The sequence below is a fragment of the Salmo trutta genome, chromosome 27, assembly GCF_901001165.1.
Source record: "Salmo trutta chromosome 27, fSalTru1.1, whole genome shotgun sequence".
NCBI lineage: Eukaryota > Metazoa > Chordata > Actinopteri > Salmoniformes > Salmonidae > Salmo > Salmo trutta.
The window spans coordinates 5541158-5565075 of NC_042983.1; the positions used below are offsets into that span (position 1 = coordinate 5541158).

The 23918-nt window shown below is 41.8% G+C and overlaps 1 protein-coding gene across 2 annotated transcripts in view; it reads right to left on the minus strand.

The window, feature by feature from the left end:
- oxct1a (3-oxoacid CoA transferase 1a) overlaps positions 1 to 23918 on the minus strand; it is a 132329-nt gene that overhangs the window by 43627 nt on the left and 64784 nt on the right. For both annotated transcript variants that reach the window (XM_029716417.1, XM_029716418.1), the window contains exons 8-13: positions 11331 to 11438; positions 10766 to 10880; positions 8468 to 8562; positions 7948 to 7996; positions 7785 to 7857; positions 5192 to 5267 (exon numbers count right to left, since the gene is read on the minus strand). In XM_029716417.1, coding sequence (XP_029572277.1) covers positions 5192 to 5267; positions 7785 to 7857; positions 7948 to 7996; positions 8468 to 8562; positions 10766 to 10880; positions 11331 to 11438 — 516 coding nt within the window. The remainder of the gene's footprint in view (positions 1 to 5191; positions 5268 to 7784; positions 7858 to 7947; positions 7997 to 8467; positions 8563 to 10765; positions 10881 to 11330; positions 11439 to 23918) is intronic.

Sequence of the window (23918 nt, forward strand, 5' to 3'; positions counted from 1 at the left end):
CACTGTCGTTGCACCAATGTAACTAACCATAAACATCAATGCCTTTCTTTTAAATCAATACACAAGTATATATTTTTAAACCTGCATATTTAGTTAATATTGCCTGCTAACATGAAATTGTGTCACATCTCTAGCGTTCATTGCACGCAGAGTCAGGGTATATGCAACAGTTTGGGCCGCCTGGCTCGTTGCGAACTAATTTGACAGAATTTTAGGTAATTATGACATAACATTGAAGGTTGTGCAACGTAACAGGAATATTTAGACTTAGGGATGCCACCCGTTAGATAAAATACTGAACGGTTCCGTATTTCACCGAAATAAAAAAACTTTGGTTTTTGAGATGATAGTTTCCAGATTCGACCATATTAATGACCTAAGGCTCGTATATCTGTGTGTTTATTATATTATAATTAAGTCTATGATTTGATAGAGCAGTCTGACTGAGCGGTGGTAGGCACCAGCAGGCTCGTAAGCATTCATTCAAACAGCACTTTCGTGCGTTTTGCCAGCAGCCCTTCGCTGTGCTTCAAGCACTGCGCTGTTTATGACTTCAACCCGGGTGAGTATAATTTGTGGAACATTCCAACAGGAATCTATTCCAAAAACTTCGTAAATAAAAACGTTGCCAAAAAACAACGCATACAAAGTTGTATAGCGGCAGAATAAGATACCGGGTAGGGAGAGGTCTATTTCATAGCGTTTTTCACTCATCACGTTTATTGCGAAAAATGTCTGTCCTCACTCTGGTTGCCTATGGACAAACATTAAGAATAAGCTACGTGGTGAGTTGATGCCTATTCGGCAGCTAGTTAGCTAGGTTTGTATGCGTTGCTACTTTGTATGCGTTGTTGGTTGGCAACCTTTTACTTTACGTTTTTTTTAACAGATTCCTGTTGGAACGTTCCACAAATTATACCCACCCCTTCAAGCCTATCAACTCCCAAGATGAGGCTGGTGTAACCAATGTGAAATGGCTAGCTAGTTAGCGGGGTGCGCGCTAATAGCGTTTCAAACATCACTCGCTCTGAGATTTGGAGTAGTTGTTCCCCTTCCTCTATATGGGTAACGCTGCTTCGAGAGTGGCTGTTGTCGATGTGTTCCTGGTTCGAGCCCAGGTAGGAGCGAGGAGAGGGACGGAAGCTATACTGTTACACTGGCAATACTAAAGTGCCTATAAGAACACCCAATAGTCAAAGGTACAGTGGGGGGAAAAAGCATTTGATCCCTGCTGATTTTGTACGTTTCCCCACTGATAAAGAAAGGATCAGTCTATAATTTTAATGGTAGGTTTATTTGAACAGTGAGAGACAGAATAACAACAAAAATATCCAGAAAAACGCATGTCAAAAATGTTATTAATTGATTAGCATTTTAATGAGGGAAGTAAGTATTTGACCCCCTCTCAATCAGAAAGATTTCTGGCTCCCAGGTGTCTTTTATACAGGTAACGAGCTGAGATTTGGAGCACACTCTTAAAGGGAGTGCTCCAAACCGCAGCTTGTTAACTATAAAAAAAACACACCTGTCCACAGAAGCAATCAATCAATCAGATTCCAAACTCTCCACCATGGCCAAGACCAAAGAGCTCTCCAAGGATGTCAGGGACAAGACTGTAGACCTACACAAGGCTGGAATGGGCTACAAGACCATCGCCAAGCAGCTTGGTGAGAAGGTGTCAACATTTGGTGCAATTATTCGCAAATGGAAGAAACACAAAATAACTGTCAATCTCCCTCGGCCTGGGGCTCCATGCAAGATCTCACCTCGTGGGGTTGCAATGATCATGAGAACGGTGAGGAATCAGCCCAGAACTACACGGGAGGATCTTGTCAATGATCTCAAGGCAGCTGGGACCATAGTCACCAAGAAAACAATTGGTAACACACTACGCCGTGAAGGACTGAAATCCTGCAGCGCCCGCAAGGTCCCCCTGCTCAAGAAAGCACATATACATGCCCGTCTGAAGTTTGCCAATGAACATCTGAATGATTCAGAGGACAACTGGGTGAAAGTGTTGTGGTCAGATGAGACCAAAATGGAGCTCTTTGGCATCAACTCAACTCGCCATGTTTGGAGGAGGAGGAATGCTGCCTATGACCCCAAGAACACCATCTCCACCGTCAAACATGGAGGTGGAAACATTATGCTTTGGGAGTGTTTTTCTGCTAAGGGGTCAGGAGAACTTCACAGCATCAAAGGGATGATGGATGGGGCCATGTAACGTCAAATCTTGGGTGAGAACATCCTTCCCTCAGCCAGGGCATTGAAAATGGGTCGTGGATGGGTATTCCAGCATGACAATGACCCAAAACACACGGCCAAGGCAACAAAGGAGTGGCTCAAGAAGAAGCACATTAAGGTCCTGGAGTGGCCTAGCCAGTCTCCAGACCTTAATCCCATAGAAAATCTGTGAAGGGAGCTGAAGGTTCGAGTTGCCAAATGTCAGCCTCGAAACCTTAATGACTTGGAGAAGATCTGCAAAGAGGAGTGGGACAAAATCCCTCCTGAGATGTGTGCAAACCTGGTGGCCAACTACAAGAAACGTCTGACCTCTGTGATTGCCAACAAGGGTTTTGCCACCAAGTACTAAGTCATGTTTTGCAGAGGGGTCAAATACTTATTTCCCTCATTAAAATGCAAATAATTTTAACATTTTTGACATGCATTTTTCAGGATTTGTTTGTTGTTATTTTGTCTCTCACTGTTCAAATAAACCTACCAATAAAATTATAGACTGATCATTTCTTTGTAAGTGGGCAAACATACAAAATCAGCAGGGGATCAAATACTTTTTCTCCCCACTGTATATGAAATACAAATCATATAGAGAGAAATAGTCCTATAATTCCTATAATAACTACAACCTAAAACTTCTTACCTGGGAATATTGAAGACTCATGTTAAAAGGAACCACAAGCTTTCATATGTTCCCATGTTCTGAGCAAGGCACTTAAACGTTAGCTTTCTTACATGGCACATATTGCACTTTTACTTTCTTCTCCAACACTTTGTTTTGCATTATTTAAACCAAATTGAACATGTTTCATTATTTATTTGAGGCTAAATTGATTTTATTGATGTATTATATTAAGTTAAAATAAGTGTTCATTCAGTATTGTTGTAATTAAGCTTTAACTTCCTGACTGATTCTTGAGATGTTGCTTCAATATATGTATGTAATTTTCCTCCCTCATGATGCCATCTATTTTGTGAAGTGCACCAGTTCCTGCTGCAGCAAAACACCCCCACAACATGATGCTGCCACCCCCGTGCTTCACGGTTGGGATGGTGTTCTTCGGCTTGCAAGCATTCCCCTTTTTTCTCTCCAAACATAACAATGGTCATTATGGCCAAACAGTTCTATTTTTGTTTCATCAGACCAGAGGACATTTCTCCAAAAGGTACGATCTTTGTCCCCATGTGCAATTGCAAACCGTAGTCTGGCTTTTTCATGGCGGTTTTGGAGCAGTGGCTTCTTCCTTGCTGAGCGGCCTCTCAGGTTATGTCGATATAGGACTCGTTTTACTGTGGATATAGATACTTTTGTACCTGTCTCCTCCAGCATCTTCACAAGGTCCTTTGCTGTTGTTCTTGATTTGCACTTTTCGTACCAAAGTACGTTCATCTCTAGGAGACAGAATGCGCCTCCTTCCTGAGCGGTATGAAGGCTGCATGGTCCCATGGTGTTTATACTTGCGTACTATTGTTTGTACAGATGAACGTGATACCTTCAGGGGTTCGCAAATTGCTCTCAAGGATGAACCAGACTTATGGGCGTCTACAAAAAAAGAGGTCTTGGCTGATTTCTTTTGATTTTCCCATGATGTCAAGCAAGGAGGCACTGAGTTTGAAGGTAGGCCTTGAAATACATTTATTTTTTGAATTTCACCTTTATTTAACCAGGTAGGCCAGTTGAGAACAAGTTCTCATTTACAACTGCGACCTGGCCAAGATAATCCACAGGTACACTTCAAATTGACTCAAATGATGTCAATAAGCCTATCAAAAGCTTCTAAAGCCAACACAGCATTTTCTGGAATTTTCCAAGCTGTTTAAAGGCACAGTCAACTTAGTGTATGTAAACTTCTGACCCACTGGAATTGTGATACAGTGAATTATAAGTGAAATAATCTGTCTGTAAACAATTGTTGGGAAAATTAGTTGTGTCATGCACAAAGTAGATGTCCTAACTGACTTGCCAAAACTATAGTTTGTTAACAAGAAATTTGTGGAGTGGTTGAAAAACGAGTTTTAATGACTCCAACCTAAGTGTATGTAAACTTCTGACTTCAACTGTATATTTAATGTGGGTACTTGGTGTGCTTGGATGCCAGGAAGCGCAATGGGGATCCTAATAAATACAAATAAATACTAGATGTACAGTATTTGCGTTGAGCGTAATACAAATAAATAGACGTACAGTATTTGCGTTGAGCGTAATACAAATAAATACTAGACGTACAGTATTTGCGTTGAGCATGTTCCTGCTGTCAGCCTCTCCAGCTTTCAGTAGCTCTGTGGGTGGTGTTGCTAGGCTGCCCTGTATTAGGAGCAGTGATTCTAGTGGCTAACCTCCATTAAGCCTCTGTAGTCTCTGCCTTCACGCCGCTGCTTGATCTGGTTGGCTGAGGGGCTGGAAGTGGCTACAGCCTCAGGTAATAACTGACCTACCACACATTCACTCCATTACCGCTCCCCATAGGTCAGAAATTATAATACAGGTCATAAAGGCAGACCAAGGAGCAGGGGCAGAGCCAGAGGCACGCTGGTTTGGTAAACTGTACATGTTTGTCTACAACGTAACGAGACACAGAGGCGTGCAGTGGAGAGAGGGAGTGTGCAGTCCATGTCAGAAAGACAAAAAAAAAAAAAAAAAAGCAGTGAAGAAATACAATATTTTGTTGTGTTAGTCAAGTCTCTCCCTGTGCTGTAGATCTGTGCATCAACAACAGAACCATGACCTTTTACCACACAGTAAAGTATGCCAGCTTCTTCTTAAGTGGGGTGCAAATGCCTCTGAAGCCGCATTCAGGGTAGTAAACAACCATAAGTTCAATAATAATAATAATAATTGACACGGATAGAGAATAACCATTTGTAGACAGGATAACAGAGAGAGGCAGCGGGGCCCATCCTGCTAAAGCCATGCTAGGGGAAACACTGATAGTAACTATGGTGACGTTCGTACCGGGATCATCCAGTTGGCCAGGTCTCCCATCTTAGAAACCTGCATGGCTCCCAGCATCGTCAAGTTGATGTGACCACTGCAGAGAGAAGACAAACAATCACCTTATCAATCAATCTATACATCAATTAACTAACCCAATCAGTCCATCGGTCAATCAATCACCAACAAGGTAAATGTGGCAAATGGAGACAGAAGGAGGGTTTGATACCTCGTCGAAGGCATAAGAAACATCAACTGTGTTCTGAGTTATAGAGAGAATGATGTTGGGTTGTTCCACATGATTAAACATGTGCTATTAAACTATGAAGGCATTCTAATTAACTCTGTGTGGGAGGGGTGAGGAGGAGGATGGTTTCAATTTGTAACTCTGGTAATAGGACAGCTGGTGTAATCAGACAGGTGGCAGCCTATTAGAATAGCCATGTTCCCTCGCCTTCACCTCACCTCTGAGACAAGACAAGGAGACATTGTGCCACAGGGAGAGAGAGACCTGAGCTACACACACAGCGACAGGCCAATGTCATGCGTTTCAGAAATCTCTGCCGGAACCCACCCAAAACGGTTTACGTCACTTTCACCGGATCAACTTTTGACACCAGTGGCACCATGCTCAGATCGAAGAGGGACAGTGTGTATGCGTCGCTCTTTCTCTCTGTTTGTGTGTGCGTTAGTGAGTCCGTAGGTGGGAAGGGCACTCACAGCCAGATACCCTGTAAAATCAGAGCATAGACACTGCAGTGCAATGACTCACTATGACCAGCGTGTGTGTCTGTGTGTGTGTATGAGCCATGTCTTTGTGCGGTCTCTGGCACATTGGCCATTAGTCCTCTGTATTTATGAATCTTATTGGATTTCCACGGGTGGACAAACAGATCTACTTCTATAGGGTGGGTGGGCCGAGTCTCAGCTGATCCAGAAATCAATATCAACCGGTGAATTATCGCCATCGCTTTTGCCGAGCTGCATGGTCAACAATAGCTAACAGCTAATATACAAGGCTTACAAAACAGGGCTTGGCCATGGTTGTTAAGCAGCATTTCATGGTTTCATGGCAGTTTTGTTGAGCTCAGCCGACATCTATTTATGTAATATAGACTATATGACCAAAGGAATTTGGACACCTGCTCGTCGAACATCTCATCCCAAAATCATGGGCATTAATATGGAGTTGGTCTCCCTTTGCTGCTAGAACAGCCTCCACTCAACTGGGAAGGCCTTCCACTAAATGTTGGAACATTGCTGCGGGGACTTGCTTCCATTCAGCCATTCAGAACATTAGTGAGGTTGGGCACTGATGTTGGGTAATTAGGCCTGGCTCGCAGTCGGCTTTCCAATTCATCCCAAAGGTGTTTGATGGGGTTAAGGTCAGGGATCTGTGCAGGCCAGTCAAGTTCTTCCACACCGATCTTGACGAACCATTTCTGTATGGACCTCACTTCGTGCACGGGGGCGTTGTCATGCTGAAACAGGAAAGGGCCTTCTTATCTAGAATGGCATTGTATTAAGACTTCCCTTCACTGGAACAAGGGGCCTAGCTCGAACCACAAAAAACAGCCCCGTACCATTATTTCTCCTCCACCAAACTTTACAATTGGCACAATGCATTGGGGCAGGTAACGTTCTCCCGCCAAACCCAGATTTGTCCGTTCGAATGGAAGATGGTAAAGCGTGATTCATTACTCCAGAGAACGCGTTTCCACTCCAGCCAATGCTTGGCATTGCGCATGATGATCTTAGGCTTGTGTGTGGCTGCTCGGCCATCAGAAACCCATTTCATGAAGCTCCCGACGAACAGTTCTTGTGCTGATGTTGCTTCCCGAGGCAGTTTGGAACTCGGTAGTGAGTGTTGCAACCGAAGAAAGATTTTTACGCTCTACATGCTTCAGCACTCGGCGGTCCCGTTCTGTGAGCTTGTGTGGCCTACCACTTTGCGGCTGAGCCGTTGTTGCTCCTAGACATTTCTACTTCACAATAACAGCACTTACAGTTGACTGGGGCAACTCTAGCAGGGCAGAAATTTGTAAAGGTGGCATCCTATGATGGTGTCAGTGTTTGTCTATGGAGATTGCATGGCTGTGTGGTCAATTTTATATACCTGTCAGCAATGGGTGTGGCTGAACTAGCCAAATCCACTAATTTGAAGGCGTGTCCACATACTTTTGGCCATGTTGTGTATATCATCCCAAGGTCTCGACAGAAAACGGGAGGTTTTTGAAGCTGCACTGTCCAAGCTAATCCTAGTGTCAATATCCTGATCAGTGAGTCTCCGATTCCATATTCAGTAGGACTTCATGTGTCTCACAAAGGGTCATTATGCTTCATGGCATCGACATCTTGTCAATAATGGTCAGACAACCACTACTTTTAGAGACAACCCCAACATGCTCCCGCTCACCCACCCACGCGACACACACACTTCCTGCCCCCTCATCCCTACACTTTCCCTCTCCGGATCACCCTTAGCCTAAACAGTTACCCGATCATTCAGCCCTAACCTAGCCCCCTAGAGTTTGACTATAAAGCACAAACAAAAACACAGAGCCCTCTGTCTTGATGACTTCAAACAGCAATAAATCAGTTATACTGTTGTTACCCTCTGATCATGGCAAACGATTCGTCACTGGAGAAGTAGGAAGCTCCTGGAAGCACAGTCACCGTTTCTTTACCTGCACAAACACAGGGGTAAATGTCAACATCTCTCATAAACAGGATAGTTTGTTTCGTTTCGTGTGTGTGTGTGAGGCAACATCACTCACCGGCGTTAATGAGGTCAGCATCCACTTCGTCTTCTGTGGGGTAGGGGCCCTACACAGAACACACACATTCGTCACACAATGACACACATCCGGTCTCTAAGCACCATAAGCACACACATATGTTCTCTCCCTTCAACAAAGGAACAGTCCTTGTTTCTTTACAGCACTATAAAAGGAGGAGGAGGAGGGGAGGGGAGGAAGAGAGCTTCTGACATCACATCTCTTAACCTGACATTCATAATTGGGGGAACATTCTCACAAATGAGGCATTGGCATATTTCTGCTGAAATTTCTCTGACAACAGAATTGATGTGAAAGGCTTGGTGGAGCTGCAGTCTTTGTTAACACAGCCCACAGCTGTGTATACAAATCATGGATGGAGGAAAAAGAAGGCAGATGGTCGCAATCTCCACAATGTTGGGTTAAGAATCCGGCACGTTTCAAACGTCAGTCCCAACACCTGTTGTCAAACCATGTTAGTATGGTTTTACAGTGAGAGGGATTTAAATTAGCGTTTTACCAATCCCAGGATGCCGTTCTCGCTTTGCAGGTGGACAGTTATGTCAGGTTGGATGAAGTTGCTGGCCAGCATGGGGATGCCAATGCCCAGGTTAGCTGACAGGGGTTAACGTTAAAGAACACACACCCAATACATGAAAGACATACTAGTACCCTGATCTCATCTGATTCTGCACTACCGATGCCAAAACCTGGGTTAACTGATAGAGTTGGTTTGTCAAAGATAATGAACTTTCCCAATTTCAAATCAAATTGTATTGGTCACATACACATATTTAGCAGATGTTATTGCGGGTGAAGCGAAATGCTTGTGTTTCTAGCTCCAACAGTGGAGTAGTATTTAACAATTCGCAACAATACACACAAATCTAAAAGATAAAGAATGGAATTAAGAAATATATAAATATTAGGACGAGCAATGTCGGAGTGGCATAGACTAAAATAGAGTAGAATACAGTATATACATATGAAATGAGTAAAGCAGCATGGTAAACACTATTAAAGTGATTAGTGTTCCATTATTAAAATGACCAGTGATTCCATGTACAGTTGAAGTCAGAAGTTTACATACATTTAGGTTGGAGTCATTCAAACTTGTTTTTCAACCACTCCACAAATGTATTGTTAACAAACTATAGTTTGGCAAGTCGGTTAGGACATCTACTTTGTCCATGACACAAGTAATTTTTCCAACAATTGTTTACAGACAGATTATTTAACTTATAATTCACTGTATCACAATTCCAGTGGGTCAGAAGTTTACATGCACTAAGTTGACTGTGCCTTTAAACAGCTTGGACAATTCCAGAAAATGATGTCATGGCTTTAGAAGCTTCTGATAGGCTAATTGACATCATCTGAGTCAATTGGAGGTGTACCTGTGGATGTATTTCAAGGTCTACCTTCAAATTCAGTGCCTCTTTGCTTGACATCAAGGGAAAATCTAAAGAAATCAGCCAAGACCCCAGAAAAAAAATTGTAGACCTCCACACATCTGGGTCATCCTTGGGAGCAATTTCGAAACGCCTGAAGGTACCACAATCATCTGTATAAACAATAGTACGCAAGTATAAACACCATGGGATCACGCAGCCGTCAAACCGCTCAGGAAGGAGACGCATTCTGTCTCCTAGAGATGAACGTACTTTGGTGCGAAAAGTGCAAATCAATCCCAGAACAACAGCAAAGGACCTTATGAAGATGCTGGAGGAAACAGGTACAAAAGTATCTATATCCACAGTAAAACGAGTCCTATATTGACATAACCTGTAAGGCTGCTCAGCAAGGAAGAAGCCACTGCTCCAAAACCGCCATAAAAAAGCCAGACTACGGTTTGCAATTGCACATGGAGACAAAGATCGTACTTTTTGGAGAAATGTCCTCTGGTCTGATGAAACAAAAATAGAACTGTTTGGCCATAATGACCATCGTTATGTTTGGAGGAAAAAGGGGGAGGCTTGCAAGCCGAAAAACACCATCCCAACCGTGAAGCACGGGGGTGGCAGCATCATGTTGTGGGGGTGCTTTGCTGCAGGAGGGACTGGTGCACTTCACAAAATAGATGGCATCATGAGGGAGGAATATTATGTGGATATATTGAAACAACATCTCAAGACATCAGTCAGGAAGTTAAAGCTTTGTCGCAAATGGGTCTTCCAAATGGACAATGACCCCAAGCATTCTTCCAAAGTTGTGGAAAAATGGCTTTAGGACAACAAAGTCAAGGTATTGGAGTGGCCATCACAAAGCCCTGACCTCAATCCTATAGAAAATTTGTGGGCAGAACTGAAAAAGTGTGTGCGAGCAAGGAGTCCTACCAACCTGTCTCAGTTACACCAGCTCTGTCAGGAGGAATGGGCCAAAATTCACCCAACTTATTGTGGGAAGCTTGTGGAAGGCTACCCGAAATGTTTGACCCAAGTTAAACAATTTAAAGGCAATACACTCAATTATGATTTGGTAGCATGTCAACTTCTGACCCACTGGGAATGTCATGAAAATAAAAGCTGAAGAAAATCATTCTCTCTACTATTATTCTGACATTTCACATTCTTAAAATAAAGTGGTGATCCCAACTGACCTAAGACAGGGAATTGTTACTAGGATTAAATGTCAGGAATTGTGAAAAACTGAGTTTCAATGTATTTGGCTGAGGTGTATGTAATCTTCCGACTTCAACTGTACATAGGGCAGCACCAATTATAGTAGTACATTTAAACCCTTTTACTATTAATCCACCTTTTGGTGAGATATCAATGATGATTTGTTCAGTCAACTCCCATTTCATGTTCAAGGATACCATACATCCCATCCTCAAACTCCAGAGCTGCCCGGCGAATGATCCTCTCTCGTACGATGTCAGAGTCCTTCTTTGGTTTTGGCTTCTCTGCTTGGGCCTTCTGCACTGTACGCCTCTGAAGAGTGGAGAGAGAGACAATTCAGTCATCTCGGCTTAGTACCAATTGATTACCCACACTTCCATATTGGACTACGAAAGGTTTGGGAGTGATGAATTATAGATCACAGTGGGTGGAAACACATTTTCTCCCAAATTCCCAGGTTTTCCAGAAATCCTGGTTGGTGGTTTCCAGATTTCCTGCTTATTCCCTCATAGTTTTGGGAATCTTCCAACAGAGATTTCTGGAAAACCTGGGAATTTTGGGAAAGTTACTGGAACTTTTGGTAAACCTTTTTAAATCAGTAATACTGCCACTCATTTGATTCCTCAAGGTACTAGAACAGGGTAGAGAGGACTTGATTGCACATCAACTTAGTCCAAAAAATAACAGGAAGTCTATAATTCATAGAAAATAACGAGAATTTTGCAACCCAGTATGAATCCACTGAGATGTCTGGAGGCCCACCTCTATCCTCTTCTCGTAGCTGCCTCCCTTGATGATCCTGTGGATGTAGATGCTAGGGATGTGGATGTCCTCTTCAGCAAACGTCCCCACATCCACCACCTCCTCTACCTACACACAGACAGAGTTGGATGAAGCATTTTATTTTTCACCTTTATTTAACCAGGTAGGCTAGTTGAGAACAAGTTCTCATTTACAACTGCGACCCGGCCAAGATAAAGCAAAGCAGTGCGATCAAGCATGAATCAACAGAGTGTTGTTGGTCCCTCCAAACACTGATCCTAGGGGGTTAACTAAAGCCACCCTCCTCGATCTCTGTTTCCAACCGCTGTGATCGATTCACATTTGTAAAATACAACGTTCAATGTTTTCATTCTGGTCTTTGTTTACGGCTGATAGAGGGTGGAAACAGACTTTTAGAGGAGTGTGTCTTTAAACCTCTCTGCTAACAGGGAGCAGGAATCACACTGTATTCATTTCCCCAGCTTTGACAACCACCAAGCCTAGAGTAAGCTGCTTTCATGCGACAGCTTGGCAGTGGGGCCTTTAGAGAGGTCGAGCCCAGGGGAAAGGGCCTGATCCTGGGATCAGAGGTGATGGAAGGTGGGTGCAGGTTCTGTCCATCACAAGGAGAAACCTGGTGTTACATTACAAGCTCTGTCCCAATGTTATTAGATTTAGAAGGACTTGGAATGGTCCAAGTATGACCTGAAGAAGGGGTGTTGGCAAGGGTTTCAAGAAGCATCACAATCATCAACTCAATTGTCTTCATCGCCACCATGATCATCATCAGTAATCAATTAGTGTCAACCATAAGGGAATTACACAATGTGGAGGTGAAGACACCATTACTGACTGTGTCACTTAGCAAGGAATCTAAACCCCAATCATACCAGCCACATAACAGAAGCTATGACGACTAGCAAAGATGATAGCTAACATTCATTAAAAAGCTTTAAAATGAACCAGCCTCAGTTGGCTGGTTACTAAGCAACATTTTCAGAAAGCTTCCTGCTAAATGAATTATTTCCAGAGTGTGTCCTGGGTTCTGCCTGAGATATGTTCCCCATGTTATTTAATGAGACATTCATTGTAATAGGTATGGATCCCAGGAAGAAAGAGGTCAACGTGACTCGGTAAAAAGGGCAGAAGGTAAACACTCTCTTCCTTTAAAGAACCCGGTGACTAGAGATATTTTGGACAGCACACTTCTATTTACCGGAAGTACGTTCAACAAGGGAAATGGCTAGTTTGTGAACGTTAACACAAGCTGACACATTCCGTTTGTTTTGTGTTAAATCGCAAACGTTAGCTAGCTGTCATAGGTCATCAGCTGCAAAAGTAAGTGTCTGTTTTGGGTCTAAACCTCTTTGCAAGAATATTAACATCTTTGGAGTGAGCCTATTGATTTCCGACCCCTTCATCCCATCGTCCTGTGCTGTTTGTTATGGTACCCCAGTTGCCTATGAAGAGCAGCATGAGATAACAACAACACTTTCTGCTGAAGTAGACCCTCACTAAGCTTTAGAGAGACAGAGAGAGAGGGTGAGAGAGAGTGAGAGGAAGAGAGTGAGAGGAAGAGAGAGAGAGGGGGGAAGAAAGAGAGAGGGGGAGGGAGAGAGAGAGGGGGGAAGAGGGAGAGAGAGGGGGAGAGAGAGAGAGAGACGGGGGGGAGAGAGAGAGAGCGGGGGAAGAGAGAGCGAGAAAGGAGACAGAAAATGCTAGAGAGAGGAAGAGGGGCTCAGGGACTCTTTCAGGAGCAGTAATCTTATAATACGATGCTGAAATCATCCCTCTTCATAAAGACTCAGAGGGGAGGCACTTCAGAGAGGGAGAGGTAGGCCAAATCGACTTGCAGAAACGAGGGAAAAAAAGAGATCTCTACAGAAAGGGGGACAACATAAATTGCAGCCCTCTACTTTCCCCCTACATCCTCTACTCCAATGTAACAGAGGATATTATATATTTATTGCATTCACACAAGGGGGCAGCAGGTAGCCTAGTGGTTAGAGCATTGAGCCAGTAACCGAAAGGTTGCTGGATCGAATCCCCGAGCTGACAAGGTAAAAATCTGTCGTTCTGCCCCTGAACAAGGCCAGTTAACCCACTGTTCCCCGGTAGGCCGTCATTGTAAATAAGAATTTGTTCTTAACTGACTTGCCTAGTTAAATAAAGGTTACTTTAAAAAAAAAAGGGGGACAGGTGGGCATTTACAGACACATAGAATTGAGTCCTTCCTTATCTCAGCTTCCTCTCCCTCCACACTCTACAATGACTGACTGAGACGAGCCAATGGGTAAAAGCCGAAAGGATCCCATCTAAGCGTTGTCATGGCTACAGGGGCTTGTGGTTAGCCGGGCGGTTCAGGGCAGTAAAGTGATTGAGGCGCGTTCTCTCTCTGGGTTAAATCTCTGATAGTGCGAAAGGGGAGCCAAGGGCGAGGATGAGAGACTGACACTTTGCTAGGGGCTGATGCAGCATCTGACACAAGCAGATGCACACACACGGAATGCAAGCACGGACACACACACACACACCAAGGTTTCCCTTAGCAGGTAATTGCAGGCTTTTGGACGATAAAATTAATTAGAAGCCGATAAAATTGCAGCCGGCCAAATTGTCCGGGGTAATTCTACATTTGTTGTAAGCCCAGCTAGTATGGACACTGACAGTTGTGAATCTGATGCAGCCGAAGAGCTACTGCCCCCTTACCCGGGAAAGCACCGAAAAACAGACGGGGGACGTTGAACCATCGAAAAGATGCACAAATATGATGAGAACTACATTGATTTGGGGTTCACTTATATTGGGAGTAGTGCCTTTCCTCAGCCACAGTGTGTTATATGTGCAAAAGTACTATCTCACAACTCGATGAAAACGTCACTCTTGGGCAGACATTTAGAAACAAAACATGCCAATTTGAAAAATAAGCCACTGGAGTTGTTTGAGCGAGAATTAAGACGACTTTCGAGTAGTAAGACATGTATTAAAGCAACATATACCATTAATAAGAAGGGGCTAGAAGCGTCTTATATGGTGAGCTACCGAGTGGCTAGGACAGGCAAGCCCCATACTATTGTGGAGGGCTTAATACTTCCTGCTGCGGCGGATATGGCTGGGAAAATGCTGGGGGAAAAGGCCCCAAAAAACTATACAGACAATGACCTCATCAAACAACACTGTTTCACAACGCGTCAGTGACATGGCAGGAGATGTTTTGAAGCAATTACTGCTTCGCATACAAGCCAGTGAATTCTATGCGTTACAGCTGGATGAGTCAACAGATGTGGCCCTGGCACAGCTCCTGGTATATGTCCGTTATGTTTATGGGGGGTCAATTAAAGGAAGACATCCTCTTCTGCAAACCACTGGAAACCAGGACAACAGGAGAGGATATTTTTATAGTTCTGGGCAGCTTTGTGACATCAAATGGACTTTGGTGGTCAAGATGTGTTGGTATCTGTACTGATGGCGCAAAAGCCATGACAGGAAGATATAGTGGAGTGGTAACGCGAGTGCAAGCAGTTGCTCCCGACGCCACTTGCGTACACTGCAGCATCCACCGAGAGGCTCTTGCTGCCAAGGGAATGCCTGACAGCTTGAAAGACGTTTTGGATACTACAGTGAAAATGGTTAACTTTGTTAAAGAAAGGCCCCTGAACTCTCGTGTATTTTCTGAACTATGCCATGATATGGGCAGCGACCATGTAACGCTTTTACAACATACAGAAGTGCACTGGTTATCAAGGGGCAAAGTATTGACACGAGCGTAAAGTTTTATTCACTGACCATAATTTTCACTTGTCTGACCGCTTGCATGATGAAGAGGTTCTCACACAACTGGCCTATCAGGGTGATGTTTTTTCTCGCCTGAATGATCTGAATCCAGGATTACAGGGACTCTCCGCAACTATATTCAATGTGCGGGACAAAATTGAGGCTATGATTAAGAAATTGGAGCTCTACTCTGTCTACATTAACAAGGACAACACACAGGTCTTTCCATCATTGTATGATTTTGTGTGTGCAAATTAACTCCATGTCAAATGTGATATAGCGAAGCTCCTGAGAGAGTTGGGTGTGCAATTACGCAGGTACTTTCCCAAAATGGACGACACAAACAACTGGATTCGTTATCCCTTTCATGCCCTGCCTCCAGTCCACTTAACAATATCTGAACAAGAGAGCCTCATTGAAATTGCAACAAGCGGTTCTGTGAAAATTGAATTTAATCAACCACGTACCTTGCAACCATGTACCTATGTGAGAGTGGATTCTCGGCCCTCACTAGCATGAAAACTAAATACAGGCACAGACTGTGTGTGGAAAATGATTTAAGACTGAGACTCTCTCCAATACAACCCAACATTGCAGTTATGTGCATCTGTTCAAGCACATCCTTCTCATTAACCTGTGGTGAGTTATTCACAATTTTTGATGAACAAATACAGTTTTATATGTAAGATGGTTAAATAAAGAGCAAAATTGTTGATTATTATTATTATATTATTATTTGTGGCCTGGTCCTATAAGCTCTCTTTGCCACTTCCCACGAGCCGGGTTGTGACAAAAACTCACACTCATTCTTATGTTTAATAAATGTATCGTATAGTGTGTGTGTGTGGCAGGCTTACAATGATGGGGAAAAAACAACATTTGAGAGAGTGCGCTGGCCCTGGTGCTAGAGGAGCAGCTGGAGGTTGAATGTTTGAAGGAGTACGGGACTATAAAAATCAGGCAAGGTTTTCCAGATTAGTGGAGAACTAGGCTTTTTTTAAATAAACTGCTTCAGACGGGTTGCAGCTGTGCCAGTGAGTGATTGACAAGCCATGCTAGAGGTTCATATTCCCTATCTCTAGTTGTCAATAGCGCTCCGGTTTGACCTTAGTGGTTGAACGTATGGAGGGGGATGATTGTAGACTAGTTTCTATAAGTCTTCTGTATGTGCTTCAATAGCCTACATCCTAGATACCAGATTCAATCACCAGCCCTGCTTCCTTAGATGATGGTGTTAGTGATGATGAAGACGTCACTGTAAGGGGGTGTTACACCACCCACCCATGTCGCTCTACCCTGCCTCACTCGACACACAGTCTGTCCTCAGCTCAGTGAGCTGTTGCCTAAGCTAAGCCAAGCCCAGCCAGCACAATAAACAAACTCATCCAATTTAAATATTATATGTGTATGTATAAAGGGCCCAGTGTGGCTTTGATCTGTGCGGTGTGTGTGTGTGCGAGTGGGGCTGCAGCAGGGCTCAGCAGGACAGAACAGAACTGGAATGAATCAAAAGACAATAAAACACACAGGAACGCAAACGCACACACAAACCACCCATCGACACACATACATATGTTAATTGATATTCCTGTGTCTGTAGTAGCATTTTCACATCAATGAGAGCGGGGAGAGGCTTGAAGTGACCTGGGAGGGAGACACAGGGAAAGAAAGGTCCACTGGGAAACACACACACACACACCTTTTTTTTGGTCAGTGTGTTCTTTTTTAGAACTCTGAGCGCTGTCAGGGCATATTCATCTCAAACTGATGGGCATACAGTGTGTATATGTGTGTGTGTGCCTTTGTCCTAGTGTGTTGTGGTTAGCTGTGCCCAGCATATTCACCTCCTTCAGCCCCAGTCATATTATTAGATCAAAACGTCAAGTCAAGGCACAGCTCGCTGATGTGATCAATGGAAATGAATAAGACAGGAGTTCCACACACACAAGGCTGTTGATAAGACCTTTTTACAAATCCATTGATGTGAATGAACTGCTGTGACCCAGCGCTGTCCCACCTCAGCTGTGTGTGTGTTCGTGTGTTGACATTAAAGGACGTTCAGACAAATTGCCCTGATCAGTACACATATGAAGGGCATCCATTTCTCTGAGCGGAGGCTCAGCCTTTTCTAAACCTTCGTTATATACCAAGGAGCCAATCAAAAGCGATGAGTACTTCGCTACTTCAGTCATCTCTCTCCGCACTTTCTCTCTCACTCACTCTCCCCATCTCCCTCCATGCCGCTTTCCACACAGACCTAGCCACACACCCTGCCACTCAAGGAGCGCATGTTGTTGTTCATCCTCGACAAGGGCTGCGGTTAAAACTCATAAAAGACACACCCTCGTCCACTTACCCTCATCTTATGCCCTTGGGGGAATCCCCACCATCTTTGAGGGCGGTCCAAATGATTAGGCAAGCAAGGGAAGTTTGAAACGTAAGCCCCTCAGCCCTCGTTTTTAGTCGAGTTGGCGAGTGTACAATTATGTTCATTCCGGGGCCTGAAACTCCCCATAATTCAATTCGTGATGATTGTACATCCACTAAGAAAAGTCAGCCAAAAATTAAAACCTCAACGTCAATATGGAGTGAACATACAAGTGTAAGTAAAAATGGATGTAAATAAGTTAGAAATTGTGCTACTAATACACGACGGCACAAACACATCTCGTAAAAGTAATGACGTTTTGTTTGGTTAGCTTTTGGAAATTGTAGAAATAAAAAAATGTTTGCAGCTTGGCAGGCTAACGTTATTTAGCTAATTGATTTGCTAGCTATCGTACAGTAGGCATATATTAATAATTATATATTTAATGTAAGTAGACATACAATCATAATTGACTGTAGCGCATATAAACCACCCACAAGCTACCGGTAGCTGAAAACACAATCATCGCGGGATGAACGAGTGATGAATTTCCGGTCATGGACAGTCCATTTAAAAATCATTCCTTCCTCACTCAAGTGTACTTAAAAAAAAAACTAAAAAAAACGTTTTTATTAACAACAAATCAATACAGGAAGTACATGTGGGAACACAAGTATATATAAATAATATACAAAGGACAATTGGGCTAGGGGGTACAATAACACATTATACAAGGACCTTAAGGGACATACATACACTTATTATTCTAACTTTTTTGTTAGTAAGTATTTAATTGTCTTAAAATACAGTTCAATTTATTTTTGTAAGGTAAGAAAATGTGGTGTTTTGTTTGTAAATTTACATTTGTGAATATGAAATTTGGCCAAAAGAATAATGAAATTAATAACATAAAAATGTTTCAGCTTATTTCTATCGTAGGTAAAGCATCCAAGCAGTACATCTCTCCACAATAGTGTAAGATCTTCATAAATGTGTTCAATTATAAATCTACTGATGTCTTGCAACAGTTCTCTTACATGAATACAATGCCAAAAAAGATGCAACACTGTTTCTAGGTGGTCATTACAAAAGGAACAATTTGAGTTTATGTTTTCCTTAAACTTCTTCATATAGTGGTTGGCAAGATAATATTTATGAATAATTTTAAAGGAAACTTCCTTAATTTTGTTAACAAGTAGGTATGTGTGTGGCAACATCCAAACTTTTTCCCAACAGATATTATCAATAAATCCATTCCAATAAGGCACGACATAAGGTATAGATATAACATCCTGCTGAAACAAGGTTCGTATCGCTCTGTTGTTGAATGGACCAAAAGAGAAACAAATCTTTCCTACTGATGAGTCAAGAGGGTCAATGGAAGGTCGGCTCTGAGGGTCAGGTCTTGACACGTTCCTGAATAATAAAGCAACACCTGAGGGAATGGCATCTAAAACAATTGCAAAATTTTTAGGTGTTACAGGGACCTTGTAAAGAATTCATTATAGCTGAGTAAAAGACCCTCTTGCATTTACCAGTTGGCTCACCAATAGGATATTATTTCGGAACCAATATTCCAAAAACAAAGAAGTATTTTTATACAATATATCCCGATTATTCCATATATAATATCTGTATGGAGAAAAATTATGCTTATAAATTAAGGACCATGACAAGAAAATCTGCCGATGAAAAGCAGAAAGTTTCACTGGAACTTTGTCAATATTATAATTGCAAACCAACATGTAGAGAAGACATGATAAAGGAATAAAATTCCACATAGAAATGGGTCTTCTTAGGAATTGTTTTATCCAATTGATCTTAAAAGTATTATTTAAGGTAGTAAAGTCGAAAATTCAGCCCACCATTCTCATTAGTGTTCATTACAACAGTTTTCCTAATGTAATGGGTACGGTTTCTCCACAGAAAGTTGAAAAGCATCTGGTCTATCTCCTTGCTTATTTTACCGTCAAGATATAAAGATAAAGCACCATATGTTAGTCTAGAGATATCTTCAGCCTTGGTTATTAGGACTCTTCCTATTAAAGATAAGTCCCTCTGTAGCCATTGATTTAGCTTCTTCTGGTTTTTTTTAAATAAGAGGGTTAAAACTTAGTAAGCCTCTAGACTTCTGATCCTTTGTAATGGTTATGCCTAAATATGTAAGTTCTTCTTTTACTGGAATACCATAATACGAAGGTGTCACACAATCTTTGACAGCGACGAGTTCACATTTATTAATGTTAAGATATAGACCAGACGCTTTGGAAAAGGATTGTATCATATTGATCGATATGGGAATTTGGTTAGCGTCTTTCAGAAAAAGTGTAGCATCGTCAGCCAGCTGGCTTATAATAATTTCTTTACCAGCTATGGAAATACCTTGTACAGGACTATTATTTAAAGAATTTGTAAGAAGTTCGGTGATTAATAAAAAAAGGTATGCAGAGATAGGACAACCTTGCCTAATTCCTCTCTTTAACTCAAATCTAGGTGAGGTGCCATATTTCAATTTGATAGAGCTGTTACCATTTGTATAGAGTCTTAATAGACTTACAGAAAAAAATCCTCAAAGCCAAGTCTCTCAAGGGAGTGGAAGAGGAACTGATGTTCTACTGTGTCAAATGCTTTATAAAAATCTAAAAATAAAATGAAGCTATCCTCAGTTGTTAGGTCTGAGCAGTCAAGTATGTCTAATACTAGTCTGATATTGTTAGAAATATGTCTGTTCCTCAAAGCCAGACTGTGTTTCATCAATGACTGCATCCAGGACTTCTTTAATTATTTTTGCAAGTAGTAAGGCTAATATCTTATAGTCATTATTAAGAAGACAAATTGGATGCTGGTTATCGATGAGCAGCACTTCTTTTTTAGGCTTATTAACCCCTGACTTATTGTAGGAGGGAGAACATTGTTTTTAATACTCTCTAAAAATACTTAAAATAAGAAGGGAGCTACTTGTTCAGAAAATAATTAGTAAAATTCTGATGTTATTCTATCAACACCTGGTGATTTATTGTTCTTTAGATGTTTGATAGACTCTATAATCTCTTCAATTTTGATGGGTACATCACACTGTTTAGATTCTATATCACTGATGGAGTGAACATTATTCAGTGAGTCAAAAAACATATCTGTGGATTCATGACAGTACGTAGAGCTATACAATTTTCTGTAAAAATTGCAATACATTTTTGGTCATCTGTAATAACACCATCAATTTATAGCTTATGGATAGTGTTATTTGTAGAATGACATTTCTCAAGTCTAAAGAAATAGGATGAATTCTGTTCTCCCTCCTCAATCCATTTTTTCCTAGATCTAATAAAGGCTCCTTCTGCTTTTAATCTATACAGTGGGGTAAAAAGGATTTGATCCCCTGCTGATTTTGTACGTTTGCCCACTGACAAAGAAATGATCAGTCTATAATTTTAATGGTAGGTTTATTTGAACAGTGAGAGACAGAATAACAACAAGAAAATCCAGAAAAACGCATGTCAAAAATTGTATGAATTGATTTGCATTTTAATGAGGGAAATAAGTATTTGACCCCCTCTCAATCAGAAAGATTTCTGGCTCCCAGGTGTCTTCTATACAGGTAACGAGCTGAGATTAGGAGCACACTCTTAAAGGGAGTGCTCCTAACCGCAGCTTGTTACCTGTAAAAAAGACACCTGTCCACAGAAGCAATCAATCAATCAGATTCCAAACTCAAAGAGCTCTCCAAGGATGTCAGGGACACAATTGTATACCTACACAAGGCTGGAATGGGCTACAAGACCATTGCCAAGCAGCTTGGTGAGAAGGTGACAACATTTGGTGCGATTATTCGCAAATGGAAAAAACACAAAAGAACTGTCAATATCCCTCGGCCTGGGGCTCCATGCAAGATCTCACCTCGTGGAGTTGCAATTATCATGAGAACAGTGAGGAATCAGCCCAGAACTACATGGGAGGATCTTGTCAATGATCTCAAGGCAGCTGGTACCATAGTCACCAAGAAAACAATTGGTAACACACTACGCCGTGAAGGACTGAAATCCTGCAGCGCCTGCAAGGTCCCCCTGCTCAAGAATACATATACATGCCCGTCTGAAGTTTGCCAATGAACATCTGAATGATTCAGAGGACAACTGGTGAAAGTGTTGTGGTCAGATGAGACCAAAATGGAGCTCTTTGACAACTCAACTCGCCGTGTTTGGAGGAGGAGGAATGCTGCCAATGACCCCAAGAATACCATCTCCACCGTCAAACATGGAGGTGGAAACATTATGCTTTGGGGGTGTTTTTCTGCTAAGGGGACAGGACAACTTCACCGCATCAAAGGGACGATGGACGGGGCCATGTAACGTCAAATCTTGGGTGAGAACCTCCTTCCCTCAGCCAGGGCATTGAAAATGGGTCGTGGATGGGTATTCCAGTATGACAATGACCCAAAACACACGGCCAAGGCAACAAAGGAGTGGCTCAAGAAGAAGCACATTAAGGTCCTGGAGTGGCCTAGCCAGTCTCCAGACCTTAATCCCATAGAAAATCTGTGGAGGGAGCTGAAGGTTCGAGTTGCCAAACGTCAGCCTCGAAACCTTAATGACTTGGAGAAGATCTGCAAAGAGGAGTGGGACAAAATCGCTCCTGAGATGTGTGCAAACCTGGTGGCCAACTACAAGAAACGTCTGACCTCTGTGATTGCCAACAAGTGTTTTGCCACCAAGTACTAAGTCATGTTTTGCAGAGGGGTCAAATACTTATTCCCTCATTAAAATGCAAATCATTTTATAACATTTTTGACATGCATTTTTTGGGATTTTTTGTTGTTGTTATTCTGTCTCTCACTGTTCAAATAAACCTACTATTAAAATTATAGACTGATAATTTCTTTGTAAGTGGGCAAACGTACAAAATCAGCAGGGGATCAAATACTTTTTTCCCCCACTGTATATATTATCAGTTTATTTTTTAACTCAATTAGTTCCATCTTCTCCTCCCCCCAGAGGCCGGCTGGGGACCTCTGAGAAAGGGAAGTTATCTTAATGATCACCTTTTCCTCCTCAGCTCTTCTGGTCTTAGCAACATTACTACCATATTTTCGAAGGTATTTGGACACCTCAAATTTAAAGAGATCCCAGCTCCCAGATTTTTCTTCACAAGCCCTTTCCCAAAAGTGTGAAAGCAGATCTTTAACCTCAAAGTAACTATATAATTATTTAATAATGAGCTATTTAGCTTCCAGTAGGATGCTCTACCAAGGTTAGTATCAGGGGTAAATATTTTGATATCAATGTAAATGGCCCTGTGGTCTGTGAGGGGAGTAGTACAAATATTTGTAGTAACACACTCACCATCAATACATTTGGATATAAGCCAAAAATCTATTCTGGATTGTCTGGAACCTGTTTTGTTACTCCAAGTGAACGATCTGTCGGCCGGAACCCTCTCTCTCCATATATCAGTAAGATCAAACTTTTCCATAAAAAGTATTAAACCCAAATTCTGATTGGTTGGCCTACCTGGGGGTCATCTATCAGTTGAATTATCTATAGTAAATGTTAAAGTCCCCTCATCAATAATAACACATTTGGAAATTTAGATAACCAATGATGTATATGTTTCTCTATAGATTCAAGCAACTCATCATTCTCATGTTTGGTGTTGTACCCGTAGAAGTTTACAGTATGAGCGTAATGTCATTGTAATTGATCACAAGACAAATAAAGGTACAAAAAGGGGTCACATTCCGAGTGTAGAATATTACCACCAAAAGGTATTTTCATTGAAGTGACACCAGCGGAGCGTTCAGATCCATGGGAAAGCCAAATATCGTTGCTCCACTGTGACCTCCAGAAGTTGGCATCAGCTGAAATTGAGTGAGACTCTTGAAAAAAGCAGAAATATGTTCGAAATTGTTTAGCAAATAAAAATATGGCCTTGCTCTTTACATTGTTTTCATAACACCCTAGCATTAAGAGAAACTATAGACAAAGACAAAACAAAGATTATATAAAAGTATAAACTGTAGTAGGATGAGTCAAACGTAGGAGCAGTGAACGTAAGCGTTAATGAACCGAGATCTGCACAATAAGTCAACTTAAAGTGAAATTAGCTTATTCCATAAACTCTGAGCTAGATGTTATCCAGCTTTTGAAATTCAACTCAACAGAAAATGATGTTCAAGACCAAACCAAGGGTTCTTTGTAGTAAGAGAGACTAAAAACCCTCTTTAGTGTAATCAGGAACTATTCTGAGAAATAAAATACTAAATAATAATTTAAATAAAAGGATACCTTACTATTTTAAGGGCATATGAAAACTAATCATTCAAAAATTGAATAAAAAAACGTTTTACATATACATGTTCCTAAGTCCTTTTTCACTTGGAAATAAGTATTAATAACTAAATAGAACAATAACCGTGTAAAGTCAGAGCAGACCTGTATGCCCTTTAAAGC